The following is a 19,677-nucleotide window of genomic DNA, read 5'->3' as shown; positions in this document are numbered from 1 at the left end:
AATTATTTGGACCGTTTATTTTGAAAGTCGTGTAAGTCCTTTTTAAAAAAAAATTAGGTACGACGTAATTTACGCTTAACCAGTTAACTGTGGAATTTAGTTTCAAAAGATCAGCACAGGGTGCGGAATTAAAAACAAGCAACGACGTGTATACACGTCGCACGCAGGGCAAATGGCACTATTATGCATTTTATGAATAACGAGGCAGGATTACACTTTTTTATTCGTCACAAAGACTAACAATTCGTTTCTGAATACGTTATTCTTGCTAAAAGCTTGAAAATTGTCAAAAAATGCTAAAATACATAAACAAGAAAAATTGAAGATAGCAAGAATAAACAAGAAAAATAAGAAAATAGTTTAGAAAATTTAAAAATAGCGGTCATATTGGTAATATAAGGGGAACATACCACCAAATAATATTCTTATTATGTTTTATTGAGATTTCGAGTTTTTATAGTGAATGGTAATTTTTTATTTTACACGACGAGTATACACGTCAAACGCACCGCAGTAGAGATTTGGTTCGACGAGTATACACGTCGAACGCACTTAACTGGTTAATTTAGTATAAACATTTTGTTTATAACTAGTTAGTATTTAATATCTTAGAAAAGGCCAATGCTTTGTTTTATTTAAATGTTGTATCACGATGCCAAGCCTATTACTTACGAAAAATATAAAGATATACAACAACTATTACCTTATATACCTCTTGTGCATCATGAATATTTCAAAACACTGCCACACGAAGAGCATAAATAATTAATAATACTAATATCTTCTGTTAAGTTTAACAATATATAAATGTAATTAACGTTCATAAAAAAAATGCTAGTTCTATTTTATTTCTTGTTATTATTTATAAACAAAATTTGATTGATATGAGATATATTTTAAGTGATATTTGTTATTTGAAAATTGAAATTAAGTGATATTTACAATTAACTAATTATGAAAGAGATGTAAGTCCATTTGCAGCCTGGAAGTTGTCAATTATTCTAGTTACATTCGCCTAAAAGAAATTTATATAATCAAATTACATATTGATAAATTAGTACAAACATTTCCAGACTTCATATAATTAACCTATATTTTTTAATTGTCAGATCAATTTTCGCGAAACAAAAGAAAATGGACTTGCACCACTTTCAAAATAAACGGTCCATTTAATGGTAGGATTTAGTAAAACGGGAAATTGTTATCGGTTCTTTGTTCGATCGTTCGATCACATTAGTCATTCTAACGATATTATCGATACAATTCCTGTGAAACTTGGTCTCTTGGTTTGCTTTTTGCAATTCACTTGCCTTTTTCCTTGGTTTTAGTTGGAAACGAGTGAATCAGCGTAGTTCTACTAAACGCGTGTACATTTGTAAATATAGAAAACTAGGAAGACAGATTTGACCAAAATTTGATTCAGAGAAAAGTAGGAAATTGATATGTTTAAGCGTAGGTCAGGTTTTGTTTTCGTAAGTCTAGTGGTGATTGAACAAATTGCGAATATTTGTTGACAATTTAAATTCTCTGTATAAACAAACAACTAGCCAAGGTAAGATTCAAAGCGTTTGCCACGATGCAACAATTTTATACAAGGTTCCTTGTCCTTCCAATTTTCATTAATAGGATACGTAATAAACGTAATAAACGGATATAATTGCAAACGATATAAATGAATTTGACCTATGCTGTAGCTTGTTACGTTCCAATCTGGTTGCAATACGAAACGTGGGTGGTTGGTTGCGTCACGTCGACGACGTCACAGTTGTATTTATTATATAGAGGTCAAATATTCCGGTAGTGGGTGACTGATAACGGGCGAAATACAGTTGGCTGCGATTGTTTATCGATCCACGTGTTCACGGCTCGTTCAAGTTCGTACCACCGTCGCAACCCTCGCCAGGACTCGACCGTTGTCTGGGGGGTGGCTTTCAGACAGACGCCTTTGTGCCTCGCGAAGCCCTCTCTGAATTAAAAGAAACGATCGATTCACGAGAATTTTCCGCTTTACCTCGGAGCTGGGGAAGTGACTCGCCAGGAGACTGGAGAGTATGATCTTTAGAAAATAAAAGGGAAAAGATAGTGAAAAGTTGTGGAATGGAGCTGAAGTATCTATTGCGATGCTTCAAATGGTAAATTAAGATCTTTGTAACTTATTGTTTAATGAATATTTTGTACGTATCTTTTATGGCAATTTTGCTCTTAAATTCCTATTTTTATACAAACAGAAATCCCAAACATTTTATTTATCGATCCATCACGTAATATTTTATAATAAAATCAAGGACAACTTCAACAAGTATCTTGAATATGATCCATTCATAAATTCAAAATAGTATAAATATAATTTGAACTGTACGTAAGCCATTCAGATCGCCAATGGTGTTACTGGAAACATGACTGCAGGATTGACCCTTCGTTTTCCTGGAAAGAAATAGCCTAACCCCGTCTAACCTGAGAGTCACATACCTTCATAGATATTTAACAAATCAATGTTCTCGTAAATGGAAAGTTGTACAGGACGTAACAACACTTAAACAGTCTGCGATCGCATTTGGTCCACGGCTCTTCGTCCACCTTCCAAGTGTCCCTCGACGTAGTCGAAGCGAAATGGCGCTCTTTTTCTTCGAGACAAAGGTGGCGTCGCAAACGAAAGTGGCGCCCCGTTTGCATAATCGCTGGTGTAACAACGTATCCGTGTAAAATCGGAGGCCGTTTCAGGATTTTGTGGCACGAAGCGTTGGTTCCTCGACCACCCTTGCGTCAACGTTCTCCGTCTCATCGTCGAGGGTGGCGTAGGGTCAATTTGATGACTCAGATCCCTTTGTACGTGTGGAATGAAATTAAGCCCTGTTTCTCTGAAAAATAGTATCGATTCACCCCCAGTAAGTTCCCTTCGTTAAATAAATGTTTGTTTAGAGAATGCGTTTATAGTTATCGAGGCGACGCGTTCCGATTACGTACGATCGTGGGAGACAGTACCAGGTTTTCAGGATTCGTGTAGAAAGCGTGACCGAAACGAAGTCCGACGATTCGAAGGGAACCTCGTGCGCGTCCGTAGAGACACGCGTAAATTTTATTGCGCTCGCAGTAATGGAATGATTATGGCATTATTATCGACACGCGACGTGCGAAATTGTATTAAAGAAAAGCTCCACGACTACTCCAGGTCGAATAAATCGTCCAACAACATGTTTTCGCCTACATGCGTGCGTCCACAGAAATCAGTGCATTCGAATGCATCGTACAAGGTACAGGACGATTTTTTTTATCGTATGGAAATTCGTTTACCTTTACGCTCGTGCGAGTCGTCGCACGTTCAACGTGAAATTTGTGTCGCTTCAAGTTCCGCTAGCGGAATTACGCTGGTTGGCCATTGTGAAGTAAACCGAACACTTTTCAAACTCTAATATTTCTTTCATATTTTTCATGTTTGGTTTACGTTGTTATTTCTGTATAATCATCGAGGCAGTATTGGCTATGATATGAAATCACGCAGGCTTTATTAAAATTGACGCACGATTTATTCTCGTTACACAGGATCGTACGTCATTCGATCATACTTGAATCGTGACGCTATTGGGGATTTTACAACGGCAGAGGTCTTATTAATCGCTCCACGTGGTGCGTTCATTTTATTACGCGAACGAACGTGTTTTCAAGATAATACCGTTATTGGAAATTGATATTACTGCAGCGCTTGGTCATCTAGTGTGTACTTACGAATGTACGCACGATGAAATCCAGCGAGCCTGGAGAAATCGAATTTATCGATCGAGTGCCGTTGGTCCTTCCGATGGTAATGTCATGCATCGACTTTATCCGTAGCGTGTGACCAAGCATCAATACCATATCCTACATCAACAAATCATTTTCATTTTTCAACTCTCTCTTCAAATTCAACATTCGAAACCCAAAATTCATCCATGCAGACAATTTTATTCCAATCACATATCTGCTTCATTATCCTCTCTCAGCATTCTGTTAATCCTTAAAGTCTTCCATTCTCCAACAATTCTCAAATTCACCAATCCCTGAAGCAGATATGATACCAAACAAATCCCTCGCGTTCCATCTCTCGCGTCGTTCAGCGTTCTCGAATCCATCGATCCACGATCACGCGACGTCCCTGCGTTCGCCGCTACCGGATGACAATAACAGTGGCTGCTGGGGCGTTCGTAGCCGCGAATGTTTACGTCAGCGCGCGCGGCCCACGGTGATAATGGAGACGAGCGGGTCGACGTAAGAGCGTGCGGTCAGTTCGATTGCATTCAGCCGTGGTTCAGGCCGAATTGCGTGTCCGCCGGCGAGGCAGTCGTTCTCCGGACGCGGTGCTGCGCGGTACAGAGCGGCGTACGCGTGCGTGTTGCGCTGGTGTCGGTGTGGCGTGGTCGCGTGACCGTGCCGCGTTCCATCTACCACGACCACCTGCGCCCCGTCCGCGGTGGCCAGCCACGAGTTTTCGGCGACGTTTGCCGCCGCGCGCCTCTGCATCGTGTGCGTGTGCAACAGAGACGAGGCGCAGGAGAGAAAGGTACGAGGGCAGGTGCTGAGAGGTATATACCAACTCCAGCGAGGATTGAGCCGTGTTTCTCGTAGTTCTTCTGGCCACGTCCAGTTACCCACGTTCTTTGTTAGGATCGCCACGATTCTCCTCGCGACGAACAGCCACTGGTGAGTGATACACGGAGTTATCGTAGTAGAGAATTGGGATTTTTAAGCGTAGCGTTAGGATCTCGCTGGGATTGAGTCGATCGTTTCTCTGTTGTTTTCAAGGAACAGGGATACACAGAGTGGTAATGCATCAGGAGTTACGCGTTTAGATGCTTGCGGTGTGCTGCGAAAATCGAGCTGCTCCGTGAATTTCTGCTTTTAAGGCGATCGCGATCGTCGAACGGTGGTCTGGAGAAAATACGCGGGTTAACGAGGTTGCGGTCGTAAATAGCGTTTGCGACCACGGCACGGTGTAAACATAACCGAACCCGGTTCTTCGTTTCGTTTGAAATTCTCCGGTGTGTCTCGAACGTTTCCAACCGCTTCATTGATCGGAACGTTTCTAGATTCTACCGTGCATTTAGCGTTGATATAGATTTTTCTTGATTACAGGGTACGCGGATGTACGGTATCGCGAACAGCCGCGGGATTATAGTGGATAGGTACACGCGAGTGATGACTACGTCGAAGTCGTACTTTCCATTGTTTTCAAAGGCCGCGTGTGCATCCTCGCCGCGTTTTTCGAGCAAGGAGACGAATTTTTTAAATCGTATTCGTTCCGTTGCAAGTGTCAAGTTGCCTCTCACACGTGTCTGCGATTTTGCAATTATGTCATTGTCGGCGCGTATTAGCTTCGCCATGTGAAACACCAATAAAAGGGTTACATAAGGAAGCGTCGAGTTTAGAAATCACTAAATGTTTGCCAGTGTTTCCATTTAAGCTTCAGCGTCAGGGCATGAAGTTTCGTTTCTACATTTTCACGTTCATATTTTCAAACGTTTCGATACTCATGCGTTTGGAAATATTGGAAGGCAATTAACTAGATACACCTGTTATCTACATATTTTTATATTGCCATGTTATCACGGTTTGCCTGTTGTACTTTTACGTTTCTTCTGCTATTTGTTTACGAAATTATCGCTCGTTTCCGTCGCTTAGTTTACCTTTCTGGTGTCCATTCCGCTCGGAAACGCAGTTCCGCGCGGCGGAGCTGCGTAAAATCTTATCTGTGGAACCGGACACGAGACGCAAGGGTGCGTGTGCATATCGAGTAGGTTCACCGGTTCTAGGAACGCCTTGGAAAATCGAGCGCTTTGTGTCGTACTTTACACATTCTGTGCACCCTCCATCTTTGCACAAGACCACTCACGCATTACCAGGTCTATGACTAATACGCGCGTTACGCTCTGCCATATTACAGTCCGTTCCTCCTCCGCTGTCTTTAATTGCTAATGCAAATCGTTCGACCGGAAGTCGTATCGAAATAGACGATTACGCGGTCAAAGATTCTTTCGAAGTGTAAGTGCAATTCTTTTCTCGTTTTCGTAAAAAGTACCGGAAACGCTCGACTTATGTTAATATTCATAAGGTAAAAGTTTTAATATCGCATTTACTGGTTTTTAACAAGCTTCGATATCGATCTGCTTTTTGTTCTTTTTTTTCTTATGTTATATGTTCGTTTAATCAACAAAGATATCCTGCTTAATATCATGTTTCAAGATTCAAAAATAATAATAAAAGTATTGAAGAAGAAAAGGAGTTTTTTAGCTACAAATAAATTTATACCACTTTCAATGATAGGTAAAAGTTTTAATATCGCATTTACTGGTTTTTAACAAGCTTCGATATCGATCTGCTTTTTGTTCTTTTTTTCCTATATTATGTGTTCGTTGAAACAAACAAAATATTCTACTTAATATCATGTTTCAAGATTCAAGAATCATAATAAAAGTAGTGTAAAGAAGAAAGGGATTCTTTTAACTACTAATGGATTTATACCACTTTCAATGATAATAAATTATGAACAATAAAAACTGGAGAAAATTGAAGTCCATATTTTTGTAGAAGTTGGCTTTTCTGAAGTAATGTAAAAAAGGAATGCAATTTTTTAATGTAAAGAATAATAATTAAAATAAAGACATGTGAGTACATGAATAATCGAGTTTATTAAGAATTAATTTCAGTTACATTATAAAGGAAAATATAAAGGAACAAGTGTAAAAAGTAAATTATTTCTAGAGATAACTTGAGACAAGCAAAAATTCTTAAGACAACTAAAAATAATGAATTCACATTTATATTTGAAATTTATTTCAAGATTCGTTTCTGTCCAATGTTTCTCGAACACATCACGCTTCTACGATCTCTTATTTCGAGCGAAAGAAATTGTAGAAATTGTAAAGAGAGAGGAGTTTCAAAGCCGATTACGAGATACAGATCTATCGAGTGTAATAAACCAGATGCGAACAGGAGCGAAAACGGCGAGGGTGCGGTTGAATGAATCGCAAGTACGTACGTAGGTATTATATCGGGGCGAATACACGCGGGCAGTCGCACGTGCACTGTTCTGGCGCGTCCAGGCGAAGTAGAAACGGAGTAATTTGGTCGGACGCTTGGCACGAATTCCTCGACTGGCGTTTACGTATCGGTATTAACCAGTTAAGTGCGTTCGACGTGTATACTCGTTGTGTAAAATAATAAATTACCATTCACTATAAAAACTTGAATAAGAATATTATTTGGTGGTATGTTATTTGACGTGTATACTCGTCGTGTTTCAAGATTCAAGAATAATAATAATAGTATTGAAGAAGAAAAGGATTTCTTTAGCTACAAATGGAAGTAAAAATAAAAAATTACCATTCACTATAAAAATTCGAATAAGAATATTATTTGATGGTATATTCGCCTTATATTACCAATACGATCGCTATGTATTTCATATGGAGGGGGGCTCGCGTATCAAAACTAATTATATACGTAATCTAACGAAATACATTCGAAAAATGTATAATAGTACTATTTGCCCTGCGTTCAACGTGTATACACGTCGTTGCTTGTTTTTAATTCATAGATCACCCTGTGATGATCTTTTGGAACTAAATTCCACAGTTAACTGGTTAAAAAGTATAAGCTACTGGTTTTACCGTTACGCTTCGAATTTCCCAGCAGATAACCGCGAAATGGTTTTCCTTCTCTCATTTCCTCGTATTTTCCTCGTACGTCTGTGTATTTGAATAAAATTCTTTATTTTTTCATTTCGTTCGGCGAGAAAGGTCAAGATTCGTATATTCTCGAAACCAGACGCTGGTATGCAAATCTAACCGTGACATCTTCGTCCGACACGTCCCCATCTCTGTCTTCCGTTTTACCACTGCGACGAGCGTTATCTCGTCGGGGTCATATTTAATTATAGACTTGTTTATAATTATTCGCGGAGTTCTCAATGAAGAGAGAGGGTTTTTTTGTCAAGATTATCTTAATGGTTTATTGTCTTTTTATCGATATACGTTACGTGAGCTCTACTTTTTATTGGATCAATGATTCAGTGATTGGAATAGCGATGGTCGTTTATGTCTCTGTAACATAATTTATTACATTTCCTTGCAGAACTTTTTAATGGTATCTTTATTAGATTAGATGTACATTGTTATTGCACATATTATCATAGTATCGTGTTGTAGTTGAAATTTCAGAATTACACTGAGCTAAATTATTTTACTTCCGTCGTTATCAATAAAATTGATCATTCGCGTCATATATTAATAACAAATAACCTAACACATGATTAAAAAAAGAAATATCGTTATCGTAACCAAAATTATACGTAAATGGATATTAATAAGCGTTAAGTGGTTTTCCAATTCCCTTATCACAAGTGAAAACCACATCGATTGAATACCGTGTTGCATTAGGATTTCCTCGCTTTCCTAACCGCATTCTATAAATGTCTTGTTACTTCCTAGCCAAAACCACGTTGCACGAGTGTCGTCCATACCTCAGTTACTCGAAGAAGAGTCAGAAGCGTGAAGCAACAAGTGAAATTTTTTCACACTTGCAATCGGTTTAAATAAAACGTGCGCTGAAAGTTATCGATATTCGTCATCGATATCCTCTCGATTTCTATTTGGCAAGCGTCCCACAGATCCTCCTTTCAGATCGCTCGCAGGAATTATCGCGCGCTCCTCCTTGACTTTGAGACGTCTCGTATAAATAGCCAGAATGGTGGCGATATGCGGTTCTCCCTTAGGACTCGAGACGGGGCCTGACTGTGCGACATTCGACGCGACTCCGAGAACGGTAATTGATAGCAGCCCTCTCGCGATCTGAGCAAGCACAATCTCCCCTCTCGCAGAGATTACGGTGGCTGGAGAGTCGTTCTGAATCGACGACTCCAGGGTTCCTCCAGTTCCTCGTTCGAAAACCATTTATCTCGCGTTTTCCACGGTGCTATCTCCAGTTCCGTGAAATTAACCGATCAAATTGTCTTCGACTGGGTGGGGAGATACTCCTCGTCTCTTTTCTCTATTTCTCGTAGTTTCAACGATGTGGCTCTCTCACTTTGTAATTTTATGTGATAATTGTCTCTACTGAACAACGAAATCGTTTGGCTCTTAATCATTCTGTTTGATCGCAGACAGGCATTCGTGTTATGTAACGCGTTTAAAAAAAGCTGATTCGGGTGGCTGAGGTTGTTAAATGCGTGCGATCTAAAAGTGGTTGGATGTAGGTCCAGTGACAACGATGATAACAAAGTGGAAATTGCAGCATCGCGGTTGATATCGTGACAAGCGTGACCAGTTGTCGAGGGTGGTAATACTTATCATTTTTTTTTTGCTAGATACATATGAGCATTTGTTTCTCAAAGTAGTATAAAGTCTACATTTTTTTATATTGAGGCGTTTGAATTAATTTAAAAATATTGGTAAACGTTCATCAATTTGAGTGATGTTTTTTACACTAAAAACCTGTTCAATTTTATTATGCAATAATAATTGATAAAAGTGTTGAGGAAGAAAAGAATCTTTTTAGCTACAAATGGATTTATACCATTGTAAATTGTAATAAATTATGAACAATCAAAACTGGAGAAAATTTAAGTCCATATTTTTATAGAAGTTGGCTTTTCTGAAGACATGTAAAGGAGTGCAATTTTTAATGTAAAGAATAATAATTAAAAGACATGTGAGTACATGAATAATCGAATTTATTCAGAATTAGTGTCAGTTATATTATAAAACAGAATATAAAAGAACAAGTGAAAAAAGTAAATTACTTTTAGAGATAACTTAAGATAAGTAAAAATTCCTAAAATAACTAAAAATAATGAATTCATTTATACTTGAAATTTATTTCTCCTTTACATTTAATCTAATGAAGTATTCATGGTAAATTGGAGGTATGCAAACCAGTAAACTCATTATATTACTATATCTCTATCTTGTTATAGATCTTGAAGCTTTATACAGGGGCAACATAGTAATTTTACTGAAATTTTTTTCCAAACAAATTACAGGTTTTGTAGAAAATTTTGCGTGACTCATCCATCACATTATCAGCCAACTTATATTTATTTTTTCTATTTGATATTGCCTCTTCTAGAGACTTGGTTGAGACACAATTTCCTTCCATTACATATAAAACGAATCTATTTTTTTTTAAGCTATTCTGTATTATTAATGGACTTATTCCATTTTCAAAAATAACATTTTATAGGTAAATTTCTTTTGATCAATTTATGAAAAAATCGTGCTCCGTTTAGTGTATAAAAAATGAAATTTATATTCTACTAGAAGTTTCATTAATTTATCTTTTTTTTTTCAAAAGTGGATTTGTACCATTTAACCCTTTGCACTGAGCGTTTTTCTAAACTTTAGCAATATATAATAAATTAGTGCTAAAATAGAAAGTATTGCAAACAGAAACTATTGCTAACGTCTACCAGCAATAAAATATTTCCATTCTAATGGAAAACTTCAGGGAAATATGCATTTCTGAAAAAGTAAACGGTGGAATAAACTTAACCTCCTTAATCATTGATCAATTCTGATGTGACGACCAATTTTAAGAGATATCCGAGTGCAAAGGGTTAAAAAAGCGGCTCATATGTTAACTCAACCGTAACAGTCGTCAATCTCATAAACTTCCCTCTGGATACACGTGCCTCTATTTAATTTTAATTATACCCTTCGTCACGGGTGTGACACTTGATTATAAGCTTAAGCATCGTAAATTGAAAGTGGACAAATGTGTTCAAAACGATAAAAAGGTGTTATATTTGAATCGTGATACATTTGCGCGTTAACAAAATAGGGGTAGCTTCCTATGGAAACTTCTTGAATCGTTAAGTGTGAATAAAGTTCGCCTGGAGATGAACTTGTGTACAAACAATTCTGTCAATGCGTGCGTTCTGTAGCGCACTACGTATTACCGTATTAACACGGTTGTGACCTCGTATTACGTATTTATTAAACGATGCTCGTTGCGACTTGTCGATCCGCGCTTTACGTCGTACTAAAGGAAACGCTGCAACAAAGTATAAACTCGTCTATCATATTTTTTACGACGCTCTATAGCTCGATTGGTACAAATAACGCGACATCTTTCATTGGCAATTTCCACTCGTTTAATAAATTGAAACGTTTTCTGAGAATTCTTTAGAAATGGTTCACGTAACACCTTTGATTCTGTTTTAGATATTTAACATTTTTCAAATTCATGTGGAGACTTTTATGCGAGTGATTATGGGCTTAACGATAACTTTTTCATCAATAATTTCACGCGAATGGGGCATCAAATATTTTTAATTCATAAAAGCTTGGAAGTCTGTTAATTATTACGAGTCTCTGTTTCCAATAATTCAAAATGATAATTCTTTCATTAGTAATTTCACACGAATGGGGTATCAAATATTTTTAATTCATAAAAGCTTCGAGGTCTGTTAATTATTACGATTCTCTGTTTACAATAATTCAATATGATAATTCTTTCATTAGTAATTTCACACGAATGGGGTATCAAATATTTTTAATTCATAAAAGCTTCGAGGTCTGTTAATTATTACGATTCTCTGTTTACAATAATTCAATATGATAATTCTTTCATCAGTAATTTTACACGAATAGGGTATCACAAATATTTTTCTGTATCATTCATAAAAGCTTCGAGGTCTGTTTCCAATAATTCAAAATGATAATTTTTTCATCAGTAATTTCACGCCAAGAAAGTACCACAAATATTTTTCTGTATCGTTCATAAAAGCTTCGAGGTCTGTTCATTATTACAAGCCTCTGTTTCCAATAATTCAAAATGATAATTCTTCCATCAGTAATTTCACGCGAATGGGGTATCACAAATATTTTTCATTCATAAAAGTTTCAACGTCTGTTAATTATTATAAGCCTCTATTCCCAATAATTCAAATACGTTCGGATAAAACGGCGTTCGAGTCGAGTTTCTCGAATGGTTCGAGAGGCACGCATTGTCCCGCGCGTTAAATAAGAAAATAACGTAACAACCGAGTCACTTGAGCCGCCAAATGATTCATGCTCGCATGAAACGCGCTGCAGCTTAAAGCACACTTCCTGCTACGGAACGGTCCAGTAGCCCTCTTTATGGGTAATAGCCACGTTGCATAATGCACTTGAATTGCCGTTCCTCGAGCAACCATCGTCCCAACGTTCATTCCCAGACATTATTTATCTCTCGTTTTGAGTCAAATTTCTACCAATATTCTCTTCAATTTCAACAAACTACTCCAAATCTTTCAAACGCAAATAATCCCACTAAATAATTATTCATTATTCCTTTCAACTAGATGAACTTTTCGTTGCATAATTTAACCCTTTGCACTCCGCACGATTCTGGACACTGGCTATCAGCTACTCAGCGCCACTTTGCGGCAGAATCGAACATTTACAGACCCTCGTATTATTTGTTATAATTTTGAAACTAAATAACGTATTATAATGATATTGGGCTTAAATGAATTGGTTGAGATCGAGGAATGTATATTTGCAAAAAATCAATATTTTATTGTTTATAATTTTGTATAGTTTGATAAATTTTGAAACACTCCCCAATATGCATTGCAGGCTGATTAGTGCATGTTTCACAATAATAATTTGTTTGACGCCTGCCACCAGGTGTTTTCCTGTTAGAGCACATAACACAGTCTCGTTTTCTTTGTCCCATATTGGGAATATGTAATTTGTTGTCCATTTTATTGTCCGCAGAAGATGTGGATGGACGCGTTCTCGACACACGAAAATCGCCCCTCAATTGGTCAATTAGTGTTATGACAAACTTGTGGCGTGTCACTGATTGTCATTCAGGAATGTCATTCACTAAGAAAAGAATCACTTTTTCGATTTTCTCACTCGTTAGATCTATGTGTACTGCTCGAAGCTTCAAACTAGACTGAGCTTAGCTTTAGAAATCTTTTCCTCCAGATTTAGATTTGTTTATTTATAATTATAAATCTTACTATATAGTGCGTGCTATGTTCGCATACCGACCTTTCTTCTAAAAACTCCCCTCATCGCTCTTTTCAAGTGGCACCGAGAAGTGCTCGGATCGTCGTGAGCACGCCTCTCACGTTCTCGTCTGACACAAAACCCGCTGACATTTCTTGTATATATCTTAGTAATTTTACGGTATTTTGATTTGATTTCTGGTGTCATTTCAAGGAAAAGCTACAGGGAAACATGCATGTCCCAAAAAGTTGCGCTGAAATAACTCAATTCCCCGTAATCACTAATAAACTTGAATGTCCCCTGAGAGGGGACATCCGAGTGATATGCTAGAAATACGATGTCCCCTGAGAGGGGACAGCGGAGTGCAAAGGGTTAATAAAAGAGAGAAGAAGACAGTCACAGTATAATTGAATTAAATATCACTTAACACTCCATTCTCCATGAAACACGAGTTAAAAAACTCAAATTAATGTAAAATACAGATAATAGAGGTTGTTTAACAAAACCTTAACAGAAAACCATCGAACACGCTAAATAACCCATTGTCGACTCTTTTAGAACGTCACGTTTAAAACGTAGAAGGTTTCAGAAACAATTGTTTCCTGCATTCCTCGTTTTCAACCTCTGAATCACGCCAAGCAGCTACAGAAATGGCTGCAGCCGCGCGGCGTTGGCGCAGGAGTGCACCAAGCGGTCTGAATTTCTAGCGAAATTACGCGAGTACCGCTCTCGAGGCGCAGCCTCTCGTGCAGACGCTCGTTTAATTCCATTTTCGTCGCGACGCGCGCGGAACGAAAAACCGCGAGGGGGTTGCGTCCGCGACAGACGCGCTCGCGCGTACTCCTGGTGTCAAGCGGTGTCACGGGGCGTTCGTTTTATCGGAACGAGGCGTCGACGGTCATCGCACGCTTTTTATCGAACCAAGGATTCCTCTGAACCGTTTCCCCCGCTTTTCGATTCGCGTCGTCGAGTCAACTTCCGGTTTCGTTGCCATCGTCTTTTATCGTCTTCCACTTCTATCAACTCGTTTCTTTTAAATTCGTTCTATACAGCGTGATTCGTAACTGGTACAACCGAAAGAGAGTGATTCTATATGAAAAAGTGAGTCGAAAATATAGAATAACAGTTTTTCATTTGAGGCTTTGTTTTCGAGATAATCGACTTTGAATTTTCGTCGAGTACGCGTGCACTTGATCACGTCTCGTTGTAATGGATCTCACTGTAAATCACTGTCTTGATGGGAAACAAAGTTTATTCTTACTGATATTGCTGAAAATATTGGTCATCCTGGCAAAAACATAATTCTGCTCTTTTAATTAAATTTCTATGACTGTTTTCGAAGGTATTCGGTTGTTTTAATGTATATAAAGGCTGCAATCAGCTTTTCTTTAAATTGTTCGCAACTTGTGATTTCTTCTGAATACACAATCAATTTAATATGACTCCATAAGTAAAAGTGAAGCTGAACTTCCGGCTATGTTGCTTTCGCGATCCTTTTATCATCTCCCACTTCTATCAATTCGTTTTTTTTGATTTCGTTATATACAGCGTGATTAGTAACTGGTGGTGCAACCAAAAGAGAGGGATTCTATATGAAAAAATAAGTCGAAAATATGGAATAACAATTTCTGATTTAAAGCTTTGTTTTCGAGATAATCAACTTTGAATTTTCACTGTAGATCATTATCTCGATTGAGGTTATGTCGATGAACGCTTCCAATATCACGGAAATGTTTTCCTAGCTGTGAGAGTTTTTAAACCCACATTACCAACGATTGAATTAGTTGTATTGGAACAAAAGCTTAGCCATCACACTCTCCTGAGCTTAACTTTGCTTTACTTTTACTTATGGAGTCATAGTAAATCGATTGTGTATTCTGAAGATATCACAAGTTGCGAACAATTGAAAGAAAAGCTTATTGCAGCCTTCCATATATTAAAACAACCGAATATCTTAGATTGCGTTCATAAAAATTTAATTAGAGGGGCAGAATTATATTTTCGCCAGGATGGCCAATATTTTCAGCGATTTCTGTAAGAATAAATTTTTTTTTTCGAGACGTGATCAATTGCACCTGTACCCAGAGAAAATTCAAATTGGATTTTCTTGAAAACAACGCCAGAAATAAAAAATTGTTATTCTGTATTTTCGAGTTATTCTCCTTTCCGTTATACCACCAGTTACAGATCACCCTGTATAATCACCAGTTACTCTGTAATTATCTTCCGCGAATGATAATTGGGTTAGATTGGCTGGTATTTCGGTGCTTCCAAAAGATCGTGAATTGTTTATCGTTTGGTATCCACAAGCTTGTCGTCCCGTACGAGTTTCGAGATACCGTTTTATCGCTCGCAACTGGACACCGTGTTACTACTGCGTAACGAAGCGGCACGTGGGGGAATTGTAGACGGACAGAATGGACGTTCACGCATCGTCGATTAGCTCGACGAGTCGCGAAAAAGATCGGAGGCTTTCACGTGAGAACTGGTTTCCGTTCGGTCCCGTTTCGACCTTGCCTCGGATACCTTTGAGTAAATGTATATCCACGCGCGTTCACTTTTACGCCATCATCTGCATTCCGACCACTCGTTCCAAATATAATATATTTCCCATCGATGATCCGTTAAGATCGATTTATACGTGCGTGCGACTCATCGTGGGGGCGCTGTCTCTGCTAATCTCGTAGGTCAGACGCTCGTTGAAAATGCGAAGAGTCGCAAGGGTTGTTCGTTTCTCGTTGCAAAATAGACGCGAGTCGGAAACGATAGCTCGTTGGAAATGCGAAGAGTCGCAAGGGTTGTTCGTTTCTCGTTGCAAAATAGACGCGAGTCGCAAACGAAAGCTCGTTGGAAATGCGAAGAGTCGCAAGGGTTGTTCGTTTCTCGTTGCAAAATAGACGCGAGTCGCAAACGAAAGCTCGTTGAAAATGTGAAAAGTCGCAAAGGTTGTTCGTTTCTCGTTGCAAAATAGACGCGAGTCGCAAACGAAAGCTCGTTGGAAATGCGAAGAGTCGCAAGGGTTGTTCGTTTCTCACTGGAAAATAGACACGAGTCGGAAACGCTATTTCGCCCACGCAGCGGTGACATCCTCTTTTAAGTCTCCGCGAACGTCCTCTTCTTCGACCTTTCGACGCTGTACGCTTGAAAATCGATCGTGGACGCCATGGGCTCCCGTTCGATCCTTTTCCATGGAGTACGTGCGCGCGTATCTAATCGCGTGGGCGGGATCGATCGCTGAGGTGGTCGTGGAAAGATTCTTGGTAAACAGGATCTGGTTGTTTGATACGTTTCGAGTTAGCGAAAATAATCGAACGACCTGACGGGAGGTGTAGTTTTATTTTTAGCCACTTGGTGGTGCTTATATCGAGGTGGACTTGAGATTTTTATTCATCGCATAAATGTTTAATGTGCACGATAAAGAGTTCACTTTTTTTTTGTATTGGAATTTATTGGAAATGGATGATAGAGAAATGATAAAGTGCGTTACTCTGTTCAACTAAATGCTTTTATTATTGGGCTTAAAGGAATGTTTTTACTCCTTAAGAATTATACGAATTGTGAGAACACAAGATGCAAAGCCTATACGTGTTCTTCTTTCAGATTCTTCGATCTAAACTGTTTATAAACAGGATTCTTAACGCAAAATTTATTTTTGTTTCTACATTGACACGTTGAAATAATTCAACAAAATCTTAAATTACCTCAAAATATAATTATTGACTAAATGACTTGGGTTCGTTGGTATAGTTTTGAAAAAGTCTTTATACCGCGCAAGGCTGACCATTTAATTAACTCATCTTTTCTGTTCTCTCGCTACTTTTTTTTTTACCACGCATAATGCAACATTTAACCCTGCGTCGATAGAATCATACTTTTTTTCTGGGAAAGAACGATCGTTGATTCGAGCGTACAATGATAGCGTGATAAAATATAATAGCGCAGTGACGAGCGAGTAAAATAGAATTTCATAGACACGCGATGCAACGATGCTACTCTCGAGTCATATAACACTGCGTATGGTAAACGAGCATAGACGCGTAACTATAATTTCAAGAACGACGTAACACTGTAAACAATGAAGAAAATCTCTGAAAACGTATCGTTTTCATTGATCGCGTAATAGATAGAAAATTGGTTCCATCGAATCAAACTGGTCGATTGAATTCTTATGCGTTCAATCTCCTTGCGACGCGTAATTACTCGTAAACGAGAATTACGAGAACGGAGCAGCTCGAGCGAGACGAGTAGACGCGGTGTTAAACTGGTTCGATGAATGGGGCTTTGTTAAGTCCGCGTCGCGGATGGCAAGTCGCGTTTGTTTCTTTTTTTTTTTTTTTTATATCGCGATATGATTTCGATAATGGAGCTCCCTGGTGGGAATCGAAGTCGGATCGACGATAACTCGGTCGCTCGTCGGCAATAGCGTCGCGCTGTTGGGACTGGACTCGAATCGCGATTGCTTATCGATCAGTTTTCAGGCGGCAGCGCGGCCAAACGAAGCGGAAAAGACCTGTGAACTTTGTTTGCTCGCGAGCTCACCTGGGGACGCGGCGCGTTCTCTCTTATTGCTCTCTCGGTGTTTCTCCACGATTCGCCGCTCTGTGCTCTCCGCGAAATGTTCAATACGACTGAAAAAGAGGCGCGCGCTGTTCTCTGGTGAAATTCGAAATTGCATCCGAAAAGAGCCATGTGTTTTCTGTTTGGGAACTATCGTGTGTTCTGTCAGTGTTGGTAATATACATCATATACTTTCTAAATACGCATACACGTATCTATGGAATTCATTTTGCTATTCAACTCTACGCAAATACTAATATTAACTATTTTTAAATTCTATACAACCTACAATATTAGTCATTTTGAAAACTGATCGAGAGAGCGTCTAATATACAAAATTCTATACTCTAATTAAATTCTTCCATTGTCAACTTGAATAGAAAGAGTTGTAGTAAAATCTTTGACCATACGATTCGCGTTAGAGATTTTGAAAATTGGTTAAGCTAGAGAGAGAGAGTTACGAGAGTGTCGCGAGCAAGTAACTCGATGATCGCTCAATCCCTAATATCGAGAGAGTGTAGCAGTCGTGAGAGAATCATGAATCACCCGACGAATTGCACAGGCAGAATCGAAGTGACGGAAGAAGGGGAAGTTCCGCGGACATCCACGCGTGGATGCTGTGGCCCGTGTTGGGGGATGACGGGCTGAGCCCAACGTCGCCCCCGGCGTCGGCCAGCGTCAAGGGGGTGAACAAACTGGCGCCCCTTCTGCTCTGCGCCCCCTGCAAGCCCACCAGCCACAGGAAGAACCAGAATTCCACGCAGTGGTACGTGCAGCAGGTAAAAAAAACAAAAAAAAAACAAACACACACAGACTGGCAACAGATTCATCATGCGTTTTGTTTCCTCGTCACGTTGCAGCCTTTTCTCTTCCTTTTCCCTGGTTTTCTTCTTTTTGTTGTTGGCCTCTGTCATTTTTTTTTCTCTCTCTCTTCTTTTATATATACTTTTTTTTTTTTAGTTTGGTTTGTTGGTTTGGTTTGATTGTTCGCGTCGATGTTTCTCTGTGCTCTTTGCCTGTTGGTTTCTTTTTTGTGTACTTTCTTCTTCGTGTTCGTCTTGTGCGTTGGTGTAGTAGATGTTTAGAATAAGTGGAGTGGAGTCTCGGTTTCAGCTTGGGCCACGGCCCTCTGTTCTACGTGACTCTCTCGACGCAACTCGTGGGTTTAACGCTCGCTTCTGTCGCGATACGCGGAGTCCTGGGGTTTCGAGTTTCGCGTGGAATGTTTCCATTTACCCCGTAACTTTGGCTAAACGTTTCTGTTTCGCGGGACGAGTCGCTCGTGGAGAACCAGGGCGTAGATAGCGAAGGTGTTTCAAGTAGTTATCGCCAAGTCGTTTTCAGTTGTTATTGGTTAATTTGGGAAAGACAAAATAGATTTTTATTGCATGCGAGAAATGAAATTTTATTATTATAATTTTTAATAAAATTCGTTTCTAATAAAATCAGGGACGAGCAATCGTTTAATGATTGGACGTAAATCGACGAAACCTTATGCAATCGCCAGAAATGTCGATCACTCATCTGCTCATTGAAACTCTGTTTAACTGGAAAGCGTGGAAACTTTGCACGCTGTTTGTTTTCTTAGTAATTAGATTTATCGAGTCAGTTATAATCGGTCTCGATAAATTGGGAATTCCACCAAGGATTCCATCGTTCTAATTTCGAACCGTTTCCTCGATAAATTCGCAGAATCGAAATCGTTCAACCGTTTCTATCTAATTATTACTCATTTGCGTCGTAGAACGATTCGCGAATGTCTTTCGCGACTCCATCGAAGAGAGTCCCGTTTCGCGTTTAAAGGTCCTCTCGCTTTTGGACACGTTTACAGTGTCGAGCGTTAGTCACTGGCGTCGACGCCGCTTAATCTCTACTGTTACTGCAACGAGATTACGATACACACCGATAAGCTATCAGAACAAATTGCTTTCGCGCAATTTGTCGAGCGCCTCCCTGTGTGCTCGCAAAGCGCGTCACTTTCGACACTGTGCATGCTCTGCCAGCGTTTGTCGTAATCATAGATGGCCACTATCCAGTGACACGAGTAACAGAAGAAAGCACCTCATTTTCCTTTTTCTGTTCGCGTTTGTTCTTCGATCAGTTCGTTGCAAGAAAAATTTCTAATTCCATTTTCGATTGAACTCAATTACGC

At 39.1% G+C, this 19,677-nt stretch overlaps 2 protein-coding genes across 4 annotated transcripts in view; one reads left to right on the top strand and one right to left on the bottom strand.

Annotated features, from left to right (window-relative positions):
- Positions 1 to 19,677, bottom strand: part of Med27 (mediator complex subunit 27) — a 419,500-nt gene that overhangs the window by 137,038 nt on the left and 262,785 nt on the right. The gene's annotated exons all lie outside the window — the stretch shown is intronic.
- Rgl (Ral guanine nucleotide dissociation stimulator-like) overlaps positions 1 to 19,677 on the top strand; it is a 60,263-nt gene that overhangs the window by 11,770 nt on the left and 28,816 nt on the right. The window contains exons 1-2 of one of the 3 annotated variants that reach the window (XM_076908097.1): positions 4,473 to 4,674; positions 18,088 to 18,304. The exons of 1 other annotated variant lie outside the window; for it this stretch is intronic. In XM_076908097.1, coding sequence (XP_076764212.1) covers positions 18,140 to 18,304 — 165 coding nt within the window. In that variant the 5' untranslated portion in view covers positions 4,473 to 4,674; positions 18,088 to 18,139. Of the gene's footprint in view, positions 1 to 4,472; positions 4,675 to 18,087; positions 18,305 to 19,677 lie in introns of those variants that run through there. One more of the 3 variants, XM_076908095.1, reaches the window with a different exon arrangement.

The sequence above is a fragment of the Xylocopa sonorina genome, chromosome 17 (assembly GCF_050948175.1).
Source record: "Xylocopa sonorina isolate GNS202 chromosome 17, iyXylSono1_principal, whole genome shotgun sequence".
NCBI classification, from domain to species: Eukaryota; Metazoa; Arthropoda; class Insecta; order Hymenoptera; family Apidae; genus Xylocopa; species Xylocopa sonorina.
This window is presented reverse-complemented; position numbering and strand designations above follow the sequence as displayed.